The sequence below is a fragment of the Leucoraja erinacea genome, chromosome 16 (assembly GCF_028641065.1).
Source record: "Leucoraja erinacea ecotype New England chromosome 16, Leri_hhj_1, whole genome shotgun sequence".
NCBI lineage: Eukaryota > Metazoa > Chordata > Chondrichthyes > Rajiformes > Rajidae > Leucoraja > Leucoraja erinaceus.
Window position 1 is genome coordinate 44640799 of NC_073392.1, and position 15585 is coordinate 44656383.

Sequence of the window (15585 nt, forward strand, 5' to 3'; positions counted from 1 at the left end):
TCACTTAATGTGTCCTTGAAGCTTTTTCTGAGGCAGCATTTTAAACTTTTGTGTGCAGAAATGTGATTCCTGTGTTAAACATCCCTTGTTGAACTGAGGAGCAATAATCAAAAGTGTCGAAACTCTGGACATTCGGTTCCTTCCTGCATCGCTTGTTGCCATCAGTTTTGCGTTCTTTCATTGACTTGAGGAAAATTTGAGCACTTAATGCAGCAGTCATTTCTCAACAAAGCATTTGTTTAATTACAACATTCCTGGTTGATGTCCCATCCTTCAGGAACACTTTTACTTGTTCCTTCACCTTTCCTCTGCTAAGAGCTACATATAGTTGGCCATGTTGAAATACTGGTTTCTCAAGGTATATCAAGACCTTCTCCATGGTTTGTTCTTGTGCCTTATGAATTGTCATTGCAAAACTCGACAGAATAGGGAATTGGCTCCGCCTAATGGGAATGTTTTCATCTTCTGACAAATTGATCTTCATCCTAGGAATGAGAACAATCTCTTCTTTGTAGGCCCCCCCCATGTTGATTCTGGCAACAATGAGATTATTGTGTAGCTGTTCTACAATCAACCTCGTTCCATTGCATAGCTTTGGGGGTTGCAAGTTTCTGATTTAAAACAATTGGAGATCCTTTCTTCTAGTGGGGAGGGAGTGGTGGAAGAGGGACAGAGGGGTAGGGGGAAGGGGGCGGGGAAGAGAGTGAGAGAGGGAAGGGGGTAGGGTAGAGAGGGATGGGGGGTGGGGGAGAGAGGAATGGGTGGGAGAGGGAGAGGGTTGAGGAGAGGGAAACAGAAATTAAGTGCAGGAGTAGGAATCAAAGGAAGAAAGTCAGCTGGCAGCCGGACGGACGGTGCCGGATCTATCTCGTCAATGGAAGAAAGATGCTGGAAATGGTGTAAATTATACTTGGCCTTTGATCTTGTAAAGCCTGACTGGAACAAGATACAAATGAGCAGACCTCTCAAATTTGCTTGCACAGAGAAATTCCATTTTATTATCTGTTGCTGCGTAACAGCATACAAGCTCTGATATTAACTGCTGCATCTACAACAGACCAATCGCGGAGCGGAAATCAAAACTGCAGACAATGGAAATTTGAAATAAATATAGAAACTGGATACACACAGAGATCAGGCAGCAGTTGCAAAGAAAGACCTGAATTAATGTTGCAGGTTAAAGTCAAGTTTTTTTAATTCTGGAGAGCTAAAAGCTGCAAGAATCTGGGGCTTGCAATAGATATTAGTGATATGAGAGTGGATGGCTATGCATGAGACTGAAGGATATGCAATCTTGCATGCTAAAGTAATTCAGCAGGTCAGGCAGCATCCTTTGTGGGATTGGATCAGTGATGTTTTGGGTTAGGACCTGCCTTCAGATGGGTTGTAGTGGGGAGAAAGCTGGAAATAAGGAGTAGGGCAGGATCAAGTCTGGCAAGTGATAAGTGGTTACATGTGAAGGGAGTTTGATTCAACAGAGTTAGATAGAGCTCTTTGGGCTAGCAGAATCAAGGGATTTGGGGAGAAGGCAGGAACGGGGTACTGATTGTGGATGATCAGCCATGACCACCGGGTGGCGCCAGCAATGGCTGCCTCGCCAACAGTCTGTCCCTTTGTTGTTTTCTTGGTATGTGTTAAATGTATGTTTTAGTGTTCTTTAGCTTGTTTTATGGGATGGGGGTTGGGGGAAACTTTTTTAAACTCTTACCTCGATGGAGATGCAATTGTTTTCCGTATCGTATCTCCGTCCGCACTGCGGCCTAACATCGAGGCGGTAGAGGCCTTTGCTGAAGATCGATTTGGGAGCCTGCAGGGCTTTCCATTGTGGAGCTCACGATCTCTGGTTAGAGACCGACTTCAGGAGCTTCGACCGCCCCAACGCGGGGGCTTCGACCGGCAGCTGCAAAAGCTTCGATCGCCCCAACACCAGGAGAAAAATGAGGAAGATTAGACTTTATTGCCTTCCATCACAGTGAGGAATCGACTGTGGTGGATGTTTACGTTAACTTTATGTAGTTGTGTGACTTGTTGTTATTTTAAGTATGGCTGTATGGTAATACAAATATCACTGTACCTTAATTGGTACACTTTACAATAAAAGACCTTTGAATGGCGGTGCTGGCTCGAAGGGCCTACTCCTGCACCTATTGTCTATGTATCTAGATTCTACTATTCTTTACTTCACTGAATTGTGACTCTAAGGCGGTCATAATAGGAGACTAGCAAAGTGTGGAATATAAGTTTGCAGATAATCCACCAATTAAACTTTTATTTACTTAGGATAGTGTACTGTTTTTTAAAGTTTTCGTACACATTGTAATAAAACATTTGCACTGAACGAGTGTGTTTACAAATACTATACTATTGTGATTGTCTGGAGTAAGTTTGGTGCAAGAAACATATTTCACTAAACATGGAGTACAAAATGATTTTGTAAAAGATCAATAACTGTTTATTAGCTAAATAATACAATACAAATACACACATCACATTTTTAGATGTGTTGGTTTGATTGGAATTGAAATTATTGTTGAAAATAGTTTCTTGTTTCTCCTCTACTTTATCTGACCGCTTAATACATAATTATTACATTATGATACAATGAATTTCGATTTACTTTGAGCAAGTAAAACTCATTTTAAGGCAGACCGATGCTATTATACAACTTCTTGTGAAAATTGGTTCTCCAAAGGCTCAATGCTCCTGCCCTGTTTGGTCAGGTACTGAATGTGTAATGCTGAATATAGGCTGTGCTAAGTTCAGTATTAAAAGCACTAAAAATACCCTTTCCTCTACATAAGGAATGGAAAACATTTGGTTATGATTTCTATTGGTGCCCTTTAACAGAAAACCAGTATGTCCATTTTGGATGTTATTCACTGCTGAGGTCATCAAGACTAGATACTATTGTGATCCATCGGAGAGATGGAAGCACAGATTAAGGGTGAAAACCAGGAATAAATAAAACAAAGAAAACAGCAGGAAAATCAGTCCTTTAGAAGCTGGTGAAAAATAACGAAAACCACACACTAAAATGTTGAATGGTCTAAATATTTTTCTGTAATGGGTAATTGTTTCGACTGATCAATTAAAAGATAAACACTTCAGTATACATAGTTGGACCCATAAATCACACTCTTTTAAGATTAAAAGTGTAGTAAATTCCATTGATAGGTATTGCTTGCATAAAATATTCTTAATGTCAAAAACTGCATATCAAAAGTAGCAGTAAATGCTTATTTAACAGTTCATCTAATATTTCACAAAGAACAACAGGTTGATAAAGAACATATGATACAACAGTCATTATAATTAAAAACTGAAAGTAATTTTGGCTGGGCACACTTGTCCATTATGTCATAATCTGTGAGATTGCCTTGTCCTCAATTGCATGGAGCAACATGAAAATAATCCAGGATTTGCCATTACACATCAAGACATCCGGTTTTCCGACTTGTGATGGCCAAAAAGAAATCCAGGATTTGTCATACAAATTAAGACTTATGGGTTTCGACCTGTGATGGCCAAACTTTAAATTATCAGTGTCTGTAAACAAGCAACAAGCAAATGAAACCATTAAATTGTTTTGTTCTGTCAAAAATTGGAATTGTCTTCAAAGAACTTGAGTTGTTGAACCTTCATACTGTAATTCTGGTACAATTCTTCACCCATATGTTCCTGCAGACTTTCCTAAAATGGTTACATAAACAAGACCAATGATAAGTAAAAAGATACTGATTCTCACAACAAATGAATTATTCAATGGAAGTAAAAGATGAGGTACCCACCTCTCTCCTGGCTTCATTATCATCTTCCATAATGTTGTACACTTTTTCCAAAAGCTTCACTCCTAATCCTTTGAGGACATCTATTCTTAGAGCTTCAACTGTTCTCTTTATCTTTGCTGGTGCAGAACCAAGCTCTAAACAAAGCAATACACAGCAAATAGTTTAATAATACAGTAATGTGAAATATGCTTAAGCAATTTGAAGTGAAGTTACAACTTTAATTTTACTAGCATCTCAAAGCTCAAATTAAGATTGCTTCAAATTAATAAAAACACTAATTTGAAATGTATTTCAAATATATGGTTTTGTGTTCCAGATTGTCACAAACCTGTAGGGAAATCATTGAAACAGAAATCTTCCTTAGTCTTCCCATGAAGGATCAGGGTGTCTCTATATTTCCGCCGTAGTTTGAATTCTGGAGCAGGCAATGGATTTTCTTTGTTGGCATCTTTTGGATCCATCCTTAATGTTTGAGTCATCAATTTTACAAGATCATGCATTTCACTTGAATCAGGCTTCCTAGTAGATAATTAAGAAATGCTTAGTTAACAGCAGGATAATCAAAGGTATTTTAAGATTATATTCATCAATGTTATTAAAATATAGCTTCAAAATCAAGTGTGGAAAGGAGGATAAGAACAGGAAATTGACACGTTTCAATTGAGCTACTCGCTCAAACATTGGCTAGGCCAAACGCACTTTGCTATTCATTTCACAAGGGAAACAGTTAAGTAAAATATAATGTTCAAACACTTCTAGAGCAGTCATTTCTTGTTTAACCATTTGCTTGGTTTATGAAAGAGCATTTTCAATGGCAAACCTGCTAATAACTTTTGAGATGAATAACAGAAGTAAAAGGAAGAAATCTAATTGGTTCAGCTTGAAATGCTTTTTTGATGATATAAATTAAACATAAGAAAAAACATTTGCTCAGCTGAAAGTTTAGTTTTTTTAATCATGATGAGCTTACCATGACGTCTCTGAATTGCTATATCTACTTTTACTTTAGACTTTAGAGATGTAACATGGAAACAGGCCCTTCGGCCCACCGAGTCCATGCTGACCAGTGATAACCCCATGCATTAGCACTATCCTACACACTAGGGACAATTTACAATTTGTTTTACCGAAGGCGATTAGACTACAAACCCACATATCTTTGGAGTGTGCAAGGAAACAGGAACACCCAGAAAATGTATATGGAGAATGTACAAACTCCGTACAGACAGCACCCATAATCAGTATCAAACCTGGGTCTCTGGCGCTGTAAGGCAGCAACTCTACCACTGTGCCGCTTGTTTAAGTTAATTCAGGCTCTGCTCCACACAGCCATCTTTGGGAAATGAACTTTCTAATCATAAGACTTAAACCTTGCTGAGTGAAACTGCATTCTCTTTCCTGACCATGAAGGTTTCATTTTGTCCTCTACAACTAATCTATCTGTCTTGTAAACCGATACGAGGTCATCACAGAGTCATTCTGTTCACAACAACAACTGCCAACTTTCTTTAGTCTTTTCTCCAATTTTTCTACAGTTGCAGCCATTTTGCTTTCACCAAGAATCTCACACTGTCATTTGGCATGAAAACATTGTGCCTCACAATCCATGCTTACAAAAACTTTCAAGATTCTGTATCATTTTGATGCTTTCATAAAGCCAATTGAGCTGTGAAACAGCAAAGGATGGACACAAAATGCTGGAGTAACACAATGGGTGAGGCAGGAGGGTCTCGACCCGAAACATCGCCTCGACCCTTTTCTCCAGAGATTCTGCCTGATCCATTGAGTTACTCCAGCATTTTGTGTCTATCTTCGGTTTAAGTATCTGCAGTTCCTTCCTACACAAACAGCAAAGGATTAAAGGTGAAAAGTATCTTCCACCATTCATACTTATGTAGTGTTGCATTTCATTGTTATGGCCCCTCAACCACCTTTTTCCTCAGGAAAGGAGTCCCAATCACAAAAATCAGCTACAGTGCCCTCCATAATGTTTGGGACAAAGCCCCACCATTGATTTATTTGCCTCTATACTCCATAATTTGAGATTTGCAATAGAAAAAATCACATGTGGTTAAAGTGCACATTGTCAGATTTTAATTAAGGCCATATTTATGCATTTTGGTTTCACCATGTAGAGATTACTGCAATGTTTATACATAGTCCCCCCATTTCAGGGCACCATAATGTTTGGGACACAGCAATGTCATGTAAATGAAAGTAGTCATGTTTAGTATTTTGTTGTAGATCCTTTGCATGCAATGACTTCTTGAAGTCTGTGATTCATGGATATCACCAGTTACTGGGTGTCTTCTCTGGTGATGCTTTGCCAGGCCTGTTTTGCAGCCATCTTTAGCTTATGCTTGTTTTGGGGGCTAGTCCCCTTCAGTTTTCTCTTCAGCATATAAAAGGCATGCTCAATTGGGATCAGATCGGGTGATTGACTTGGCCACTCAATAATTGACCGTTTTTTAGCTTTCGAAAACTCCTTGGCTGCTTTAGCAGGATGTTTGGGATCATTTCCGCCACCTCCAACGTGACCCCACCACTCACTACATCTTCCCATCTCCCCCTATGCCTGCCTTCCGCAAAGACCGCACCCTCCGCAACTCTCTTGTCAATTCTTCCCTTCCCTCCCGTACCACCCCCTCCCCGGGCACTTTCCGTTGCAACCGCAAGAAATGCAACACCTGTCCCTTCACCTTCCCCCTCGACTCCATTCAAGGACCCAAGCAGTCGTTCCAGGTGCGACAAAGGTTCACCTGTATCTCCTCCAACCTCATCTACTGCATCCGCTGCTCTAGATGTCAGCTGATTTACATCGGGGAGACTAAGCGGAGGTTGGGCGATCATTTTGCCGAACACCTCCGCTCAGTCCCCAATAACCTACCTGAACTCCCGGTGGCTCAGCACTTCAACTCCCCCTCCCATTCCCAATCCGACCTCTCTGTCCTGGGTCTCCTCCATTGCCAGAGTGAGCAACACCGGAAATTGGAGGAACTGCACCTCATATTCCGCCTGGGTAGCTTACGTCCTGATGGCATGAACGTTGAATTCTCCCAATTTTGCTAGCCCTTGCTGTCTCCTCCCCTTCCTTAACCCTCGAGCTGTCTCCTCCCATCCCCCCGCCCTTGGGCTCCTCCTCCTCCCTTTTTCATTCCTTCTCCCCCCCACCCCCCATCAGTCTGAAGAAGGGTTTCGGCCCGAAACATCGCCTATTTCCTTCGTTCCTATTTGCTGCACCCGCTGAGTTTCTCCAGCAATTTTGTGTTCCCTGTTTGGGATCATTGTCTTGCTGTAGAATGAACTGCTGGTCAATGAGTTTTGAGGCATTTGTTTGAACTTGAGCAGATAGGATGTCTCTATACACTTCAGAATTCATTATGCTACTACCATCAGCAGTTGTGTCAACAATGAAGATAAGTGAGCCAGTACCTTCAGCAGCCATACATGCCCAGGCCATAACATCCCCACCACCGTGTTTCACAGAAGAGGTGGTCTGCTTTGGATCTTGGGCAGTTCCTTCTCTCCTCCATACTTTGTTCTTGCCATCACTCTGATATGTTAATTTTCATCTCATCTGTCCACAAGACCTTTTTCCAGAACTGAGGTTGCTCTTTTAGGTACTTCTTGGCAAATTGTAACCTGGCCATCTGTTCATGAAGTCTTCTGTGGACAGTGGTCTTTGAAAATTCCACACCTGACTCCTGAAGAGTGTTTCTGATCTGTCGGACAGGTGTTTGGGGATTTTTCTTTATTATAGAGAGAATTCTTCTGTCATCAGTGGTGGCTGTGTGTGGAATGAGCTTCCAGTGAAGGTGGTGGAGGCAGGTTCGTTTTTATCATTTAAAAATACATTGGATAGTTATATGGACGGGAAAGGAATGGAGGGTTATGGTCTGAACGCAGGTGTATGGGACTAGGGGAGAATACGTGTTCGGCACGGACTAGAAGGGTCGAGATGGCCTGTTTCCGTGCTGTAATTGTTATACAGGTGCACAACCTTTTATCTGAAGATCCAAATAACGAAAACCTCCGAATAGCGGACATTTTTTCGGTCCTTGAAAACGTTCACCGAGGGCGGCCCGCAGAGGTGACAGCGGAACCTTCGGTCGGTCCTCGAAGAAAGGGGAACTAAATCCCCATTCATAAAAGAGAAGGTGAGGGTATATTGCGCGGGAGGGTTAATAATTGACAATATGCTGCTACCTGCCCGCTGAGTTAAAAAGTTCCCACGGTGTATCGTGAGTCTTGCGTGGGAACTTTTTAACTCAGCGTGCAGGCAGCAGCAGATTGTCGCTCCCTTCAGTTTCACCCCACCTACACCCCTCTGCTTCCCGGCCATGTGTGTGACCTCTTCCCTCCCCTCTCCAGCTCCCCGCTCATTGCACCGGCGCGGGGGCTTTGTACTGTCTTCATGTCGGCGATGGCAGCAGGCCCGTGCCAGTCACCGGAGACGTCAGGACCAATTGGACGTCGACCATCAGGCCCACCGCAAGCACGGAGATCCCAGAGACCCACAGCCAACAGCAGCCCAGCCCAGCCCCGCTCCAACTCCAGAGGAACACGTAGGGGCAGAAGCTGATAGTGTGCAAGGTACGTCTTGTTCTTGGGGTGGCGGATGAGGGGGCGCAGCTCGGGCTGTGGGCAAACTGCCACTTGTCGCCGTAGCGGCCCATCGGGGAGCGGATTCCTCTGGAGTTGGAGGGGGAGGGGGGTATTGTGCTGTTTGATCGGCCCCTGCTATCCCCGGGACAGGGAAACACAGCGGCTTTTTAGACTGGTGGGCAATCACTTCCAAAGTTCTGCCCACACAGTCAGTACACCTCTCCTACACTCTGATATGCGGCACCTACTACGGCACTCCAGCCCAATGGGTGGCATTTCATACAAACATTTATTCTGCAAGAAAAAACGACATTGAAGACTCAAACTCGCGACCGAGTAACTGCCAGGATCGAGGCGCAAACTCGCGATCTAGCTCGGGGATTCAAGAATCCCCGAGCTAGGCCGCCTAAGGGCATGTAGCCCCGCTAGGGTGACATGAGTGTGAGAGGTGATTCAATGCTGCGGGCACATTTACAAATTCAGGAATTCATTCAACACACTGCATTTCATACAGACATTTATTCTGCAAGAAAAAACGACATTGAAGACTCAAGCCCGCGACCGAGTAACTGCCGGGATCAAGGCGCAAACTCGCGACCTTGCGGATATGAGCCGAGCACTCTACCACTGAGCCAGCCATTAAAATCTACGCTAAAAAATTTCCATTCCGAAGGCCGACAAATTCTGAATTACGAAAAGTGTCTGGTCCCAAGGCTTTCGGATAAAAGGTTGTGCACCTGTATGGTTATATGGTTATATCAGCTGTGGAGGACTTTCTTGCCCTGCCAGTCCCTTTGCGATTAGTAAGCTCACCAGTGCTCCCTTTCTTCTTAATGATGTTCCAAACAGTTGATTATGGTAAACCTAAGGTTTGGGCTGATGTCTCAAACAGTTTTATTCCTGTTTCTCTCTCATAATTCTTTGACTTTCATTGGCACAACTTTATACCTGCATTAATGAGGCATTTAAACACACCTGAGCAATTACAGACACCTGTGAAGCCATGTGTCCCAAACATTATGGTGCCCTGAAAATGGGGGGAGGGGGACTATGTATAAACACGCCTGTAATTTCTACATGGTGAAACCAAAATGTATAAAAATACCCTTTTATAAAACCTGACAATATGCACTACAACCAAATGTGATTTTTTTTCTATTGCAGATATCAAATTGTGGAGTACAGAGGCAAATACATAAATGATGGGTCTTTGTCCCAAACATTATGGAGGGCAGTGTATTTCTATCTTTGTGGCAGAAATAAGGTCCTATTAATTGATTCACACCATGCATCTCTAAAGCTGACAAATGTAAATGCCCGAGGCAACCCAAACCTGCATCTGCATCTCAAATTCCATCTGATACAGGCCCTCCTTTTCTAGCACCAGATCCTTGCCATATTATCCCTGGCCGGACCAACAGAGGTCGGGTAACAATGATACAAAACACCTCTGACCCACTAATTATAACCCTCCTGTGTCTCTAAAACACCATGGACTGATATGGACAAATAAAACAAATATTAACTAAATTAAATTTCCAGCAAAACTTGCATTTGTTGTACGGACAGCACAGACGCCAGTTAACGAGTGACCCTTGGAAGTCCCAATGAGGGTTGGTTCGACGGTTGTCTGTGGGGCTGAGGTGCCGCTTTACCAGCAGAACTACCAGGCCGATCAGCTGAATCTGCTGAAAGTGCCATAGGGTCGGCAGGCCTACTGGCCCTGCGGCCAGATGTGAGCTTCCAAGAGGAGTGTCAGAACGGTCTGCCTAGACTGCCGGGGTGGGCCGAGATACCGGCCTTCAAAGTCGGCCATGGGTACGGATCAGAGCCCTGGCCACCGCGGGGGGCAAATTCCACCACCAATTGGTCACAGTGGACCTGTATTAATTCCAAGTTAATATGGACTTCTCTCTTTGTATTTGTAATGAAGTAACAATTTAAGCTAACTGTTTGCCTCAAGTTCTGCCCTCATGCTACATTTGAAACCTAATCGCTTCACTTTTGTCAACCATGAAGGTCTGGAATTTACTGTCTTAAATGGTGCCATCTCTCTCCCTTTTATTCTCTTTTAAAGTGCACATCATGAAATATTTGAACATGCTCCAATTACTTTTTACATAACTTGGCGTGAATTTTTGAAGATTTTATTTTTAAAAGTATTTTAGTGGGGGCTTTGTAAATTAAAGCCTAGGTATAACTGGAAGTTGTTGTTACAATATTACTGCCATCAAAAGATTTACAGTATGTACTCACATTTCTTTGCCATCCCCCTCTGATCTATCAGTTGAGCTGGTTGAAGAGCTAAAGTCATCATCATCTGAAAGTTGGTACGATAACTCACTCATATTCTGGCAAATGCACGATATAAAGAACATGAATTCAAAATCTGTACATAAGCATTCTTGCTAAAGTCAATATAGAAGATATACATTTTAAAACAAGTTGAACTTTATACAGCAAGTACTGAGAACTCAGAACACGTGGAATTTTTGATTGTGATTCCTATTTCCATTTCAAAATCACCATAACAATTATTTATATCAAGTGAGATGTTCAAACATATTTGGTTTACAATTATACATCCCTGCTATTGATTTAGAAAATATTGTATATTGTACACAGCTATTTAAATGTAATGAAAAGGAGGAATCAAATTGGCTCTTACATCATCTTGTGAATTCACGGACCCGACCATTTAATGTCACCAAGTACAATTATCGCAAGCTGAAATTTTACAATGAAGCATTATAATATTTAGTTTGAATATGGTCTCTCTCACTGTGGCTGATTCAGGAGCATTTGGTATGGATTAGCTTGGATCTGATAGCTGTGATGTTTAACACTGCCTTATTCAGAGCCAGAGAACAGTGTGTAGTGAACTGCGAGGAGTTGAGGCATAAAGAGAATTGAAAGCAGGTGGGTAGGGATCGAATGAGGAATGTAGGTGTGGGTAGGAATAGAAACATAGAAACATAGAAATTAGGTGCAGGAGTAGGCCATTCGGCCCTTCGAGCCTGCACCGCCATTCAATATGATCATGGCTGATCATCCAACTCAGTATCCCGTACCTGCTTGAGTGAGCTGAATGAGTGAGGGGAAGCAAAGCTGCATGATTGATGCTGCTGAGACAAGCAATTCAAATGATTTGGTTATCAGAAATGATATGAAGTTTGATTTTAGTTTGTAGTTAAAATGTCCATTAGTTAGTCACAGATATTGAGTGATGTTTACAAAACAAACTCTGAAATAATTTCTGTCGACACAGGAATCTCGAGCAAAAAATTCTGAGGTAACTCAGCGGGTCAGACAGCATACCTGTAGGACATGGATAGGTGTTGTTTCAGATCAGGACCCTTCTTCAGTGATTGTAATGGGGAGAGAAAGCTGGAAGAGAGGTGGGGGAGGGACAAAGACTGACAAGCCATAGGTGGCTATAGGTGAGGGGGCTGGCTGGCAGATGGGTGACAAAAGCCAGAGATGAAAAGGAGTCAAAAGGCTGGGAGGGAAGAGGAGTAAAATGTGAGGTCAGAGGAAGGGGTTCTATTGACTCCATTTATACCTCAAGCTGCCAGAGCCATAATTAAGGATGAGTCGCACCCTGGCCACTCCCTCTTCTCCCCTCTCCCATCAGGCAAAAGGTATAGAAGTGTGAAAACGCGCACCAGCAGATTCGGGGACAGTTTCTTCCCAGCTGTTATTAAGCAACTAAACTATCCTACCACAACCAGAGAGCAGTGCAGAACTACTATCTCCCTCTGATGTCCCTCAGGCTAACCTTGATTGGACTTTGCTGGCTTTACCTGGTACTAAATGTTATTCCCTTATCATGTATCTATCTATACACTGCAAATGGATCATAGAAACTTAACAAATAGGTGCAGGAGTAGACCATTCGTCCCTTCGAGCCAGCACCGCCATTCAATATGATCATGGCTAATCATCTAAAATCAGTAAACCATTCCTGTTTTTTCTCCATATTCCTTGATTCCTTTAGCCCTAAGAGCCAAATCTAACTCTCTCTTGCAAAGATATCGATTGATCTTGGATCGACTGTAATCATGCATTGCCTTTCTGCTGACTAGTTAGCACGCAACAAAAAGCTTTTCATTGTACCTCTCGGTACACGTGACAATAAATTAAACTGATCTGAATAGGTGGAAGAGGAGAGGGCGGAGGAGGGAGGAATGGGGGAAAGGAAGAGACAAAATCGTCCAAGTTTGCATGTGGCCTTATTCTGTCATTGTAGGAGGCCCAGGGCAGAAACGTCAGTATGGAATGGAGAGAAGAATTTAAATGATTAGCAAACAGGAGATCCAGCAGGCTTTGAGGACAGAATTCAGTCACCTAATCTACGCATGGACTTGCTGATGTAAGGGAGGTCATTGGGAGCACCGAATGCTATAGATGAGTTCAATAGTCAATAGTGCTTTATTTATCATATATACAACTGCAGTGTGAAATTCATTTTGCATATATTACACATGCAGGTGCCGCCATTGTTCAAAGTCCAAAGTCCGTTGGGCCCGCGTGCTCAATGTACTGGAGCAGTTCCTGCGAACCGACGTCCATGTCCTCTTATCGTCCGGCCACCTTTGTGTCCCAGAGGTGCCTCCTGCAGCCGTCCTTGAAAGCGCTGGTGGCATTACCCCGGTTCACCCTCCTTGCTCCTCACGTCCAACTTCTCTATCACCCTCCCGGTTACGCCATCTGCCAAGCCTTTGCATGGATCCCCGGTCCCGCTGACCGTGGGCCTTCAGGTGGACTCCGAAAAGCCTCCGGGCGAGGCCCCGTCGACTGTGAGCCTTCACATGGACTCCGACGAGCCTTCGAGTCGGCTCCCAGTCCCGCTGACCAACAAGCCTTCGGGCGGGTTCTCAGTCCCACCGCAGTGGGAGAGTCAGGCTACCGGGCGGGTCCTCCTCTGACGTCGGGCGAGTAGGGCCTACTTGCCGGGAGTGTCCCGGCCCACTGCTTGCCAGGAACTTCCTTGAAGGAGGTGCATGTCAACACACCTGTAAGGGCGGCTGGGGGCCCTGGAGGGATGAGGTGTAGGGACATGTGTATCCTCCCAAGATGAGGCTTTACACTGCAGAACATCCGAGATGTCCTCTTTCTTTAGTAAACATGGTTTTCCCCTTGCTGTCGTAGATGGATCCCTCCCTCGCGTCTCCTCTTTGTCCTGCTCTTGCTCCCCCTTCCCTCAGATGGAACAAGAATAGAGAACCTCTGGTCCTTAATCCCACCCCACCAGCTTCGGTATTCAACACATCATTCTTCAAGATTTCCGTCACATTCAACACAATCCCAGTCACATCTTCCCATCCCGATCAGTTTCCGCAAAGGCCACTTCCTCCGCAACTCCTTGGTTCACTCATATCTTCTTACCCAAATCACTCCTTCCCCAGGATCTTTCCCCAGCAATCGCAGGAGATGGAATTTGTCCCGACATCTCCACCCTCGTATCCATCCAGGGGAACCAGCAGGCCTTCCAGGTGAGTCAGAGGTTCACATGCATCTCCTCCAACTTTGTCTACTGCTCGCAATGTGGCCTCCTTTACATTGGCAAGACCGAGCGTAGACTAGGCGACCATTTATTGAACACTTGCGCTCGGTTTACCAAGGCCTGCTGGATCATTTTAACTCCTCTTCCCATTTCCATAACGATCTTTCTGTCCTGGTTGTCCTCCATTGCCAGTGTGAGGCCCCACAAATACTGTCGGAACAGCACCTCATATTCTGCTTGGGTAGCTTACAACCCAATATTATGAACAATGAATTCCCCCATTTAACCTAACACCACCCCCCCCCTATTTTTTGCTTCTCCCTCTTATCTCTGTGCCCCAACTATCCAACACCCCTTTCCCCTCCCTGCTGTCCCTTTCCTTATACATCCCTTCCTCTGGCCTCACATTTCATGCCTCTTCACTCCTTATTCATAGCAAAAGGATTTGAGTATAGGAGCAGGGAGGTTCTCCTGCAGTTGTACAGGGTCTTGGTGAAACCACACCTGGAGTATTATGTACAGTTTTGGTCTCCTAATCTGAGGAAAGACATTCTTGCCATAGAGGGAGTACAGAGAAGGTTCACCAGACTGATTCCTGGGATGTCAGGACTTTCATATGAAGAAAGACTGGATAGACTCGGCTTGTACTCGCTAGATTTTTAGAAGGTTGAGGGGGGATCTTATAGAAACGTACAAAATTCTTAAGGGGTTGGACAGGCTAGATGCAGGAAGATTGTTTCCGATGTTGGGGAAGTCCAGAACAAGGGGTTACAGTTTAAGGATAAGGAGGAAATCATTTAGGACCGAGATGAGGAAAACATTTTTCACACAGAGAGTGGCGAATCTCTGGAATTCTCTGCCACAGAAGGTAGTTGAGGCCAGTTCGTTGGCTATATTTAAGAGGGAGTTAGATGCGGCCCTTGTGGCTAAAGGGATCAGGGGATATGGAGAGAAGGCAGGTACAGGGTACTGAGTTGGATGATCAGCCATGATCATATTGAATGGCGGTGCAGGCTCGAAGGGTCGAATAGCCTACTCCTGAACCTATTTTCTATGTTTCGATTATTAGAAGGTTAAGGGGGTACTTGATAGAGGTCTTTAAAATGATGAGAGGGATAGACAGAGTTGATGTGGACAAGCTTTTCCCTTTGAGAGTAGGGAAGATTCAAACAAGAGGACATGACTTCAGAATTAAGGGACAGAAGTTTAGGGGTAACATGAGGGGGAACTTGTTTACTCAGAGAGTGGTAGCGGTGTGGAATGAGCTTCCAGTGGAAGTGGTGGAGGCAGGTTCGTTGGTATCATTTAAAAATAAATTGGATAGGCATATGGATGAGAAGGGAATGGAGGGTTATGGTATGAGTGCAGGCAGGTGGGACTAAGGGAAAAAAAAAAACATTTGTTCGGCACGGACTTGTAGGGCCGAGATGGCCTGTTTCCGTGCTGTAATTGTTATATGGTTTCTATCCCTTGGTTCCTTTTCATCTCTGGCTTGAGCACCAATCTGCCAGTCAACCGCTTCACTTATCCACCTATCATTTGCCAGGCTTTGTCCTGCTCCCACTCTCTTCCAGCTATCTCCCCTCTACTATAATCAGTCTGCAAAAGGGACCCAACCAGAAACGTTGTCTGTCCATGTCCTGCAGAGCTTCTGTCTGACCCGCATAGAAACACAGAAAATAGGTG

At 43.9% G+C, this 15585-nt stretch overlaps 1 protein-coding gene across 1 annotated transcript in view; it reads right to left on the reverse strand.

The window, feature by feature from the left end:
- Positions 1–2429: 2429 nt before the first annotated feature.
- nek4 (NIMA-related kinase 4) overlaps positions 2430–15585 on the reverse strand; it is a 46545-nt gene continuing 33389 nt past the window's right edge. Inside the window, exons 13-16 of the mRNA XM_055648299.1 lie at positions 10650–10744; positions 4117–4307; positions 3789–3922; positions 2430–3690 (exon numbers count right to left, since the gene is read on the reverse strand). Of these exons, the coding sequence (XP_055504274.1) occupies positions 3595–3690; positions 3789–3922; positions 4117–4307; positions 10650–10744 (516 nt within the window). The 3' untranslated portion in view covers positions 2430–3594. The remainder of the gene's footprint in view (positions 3691–3788; positions 3923–4116; positions 4308–10649; positions 10745–15585) is intronic.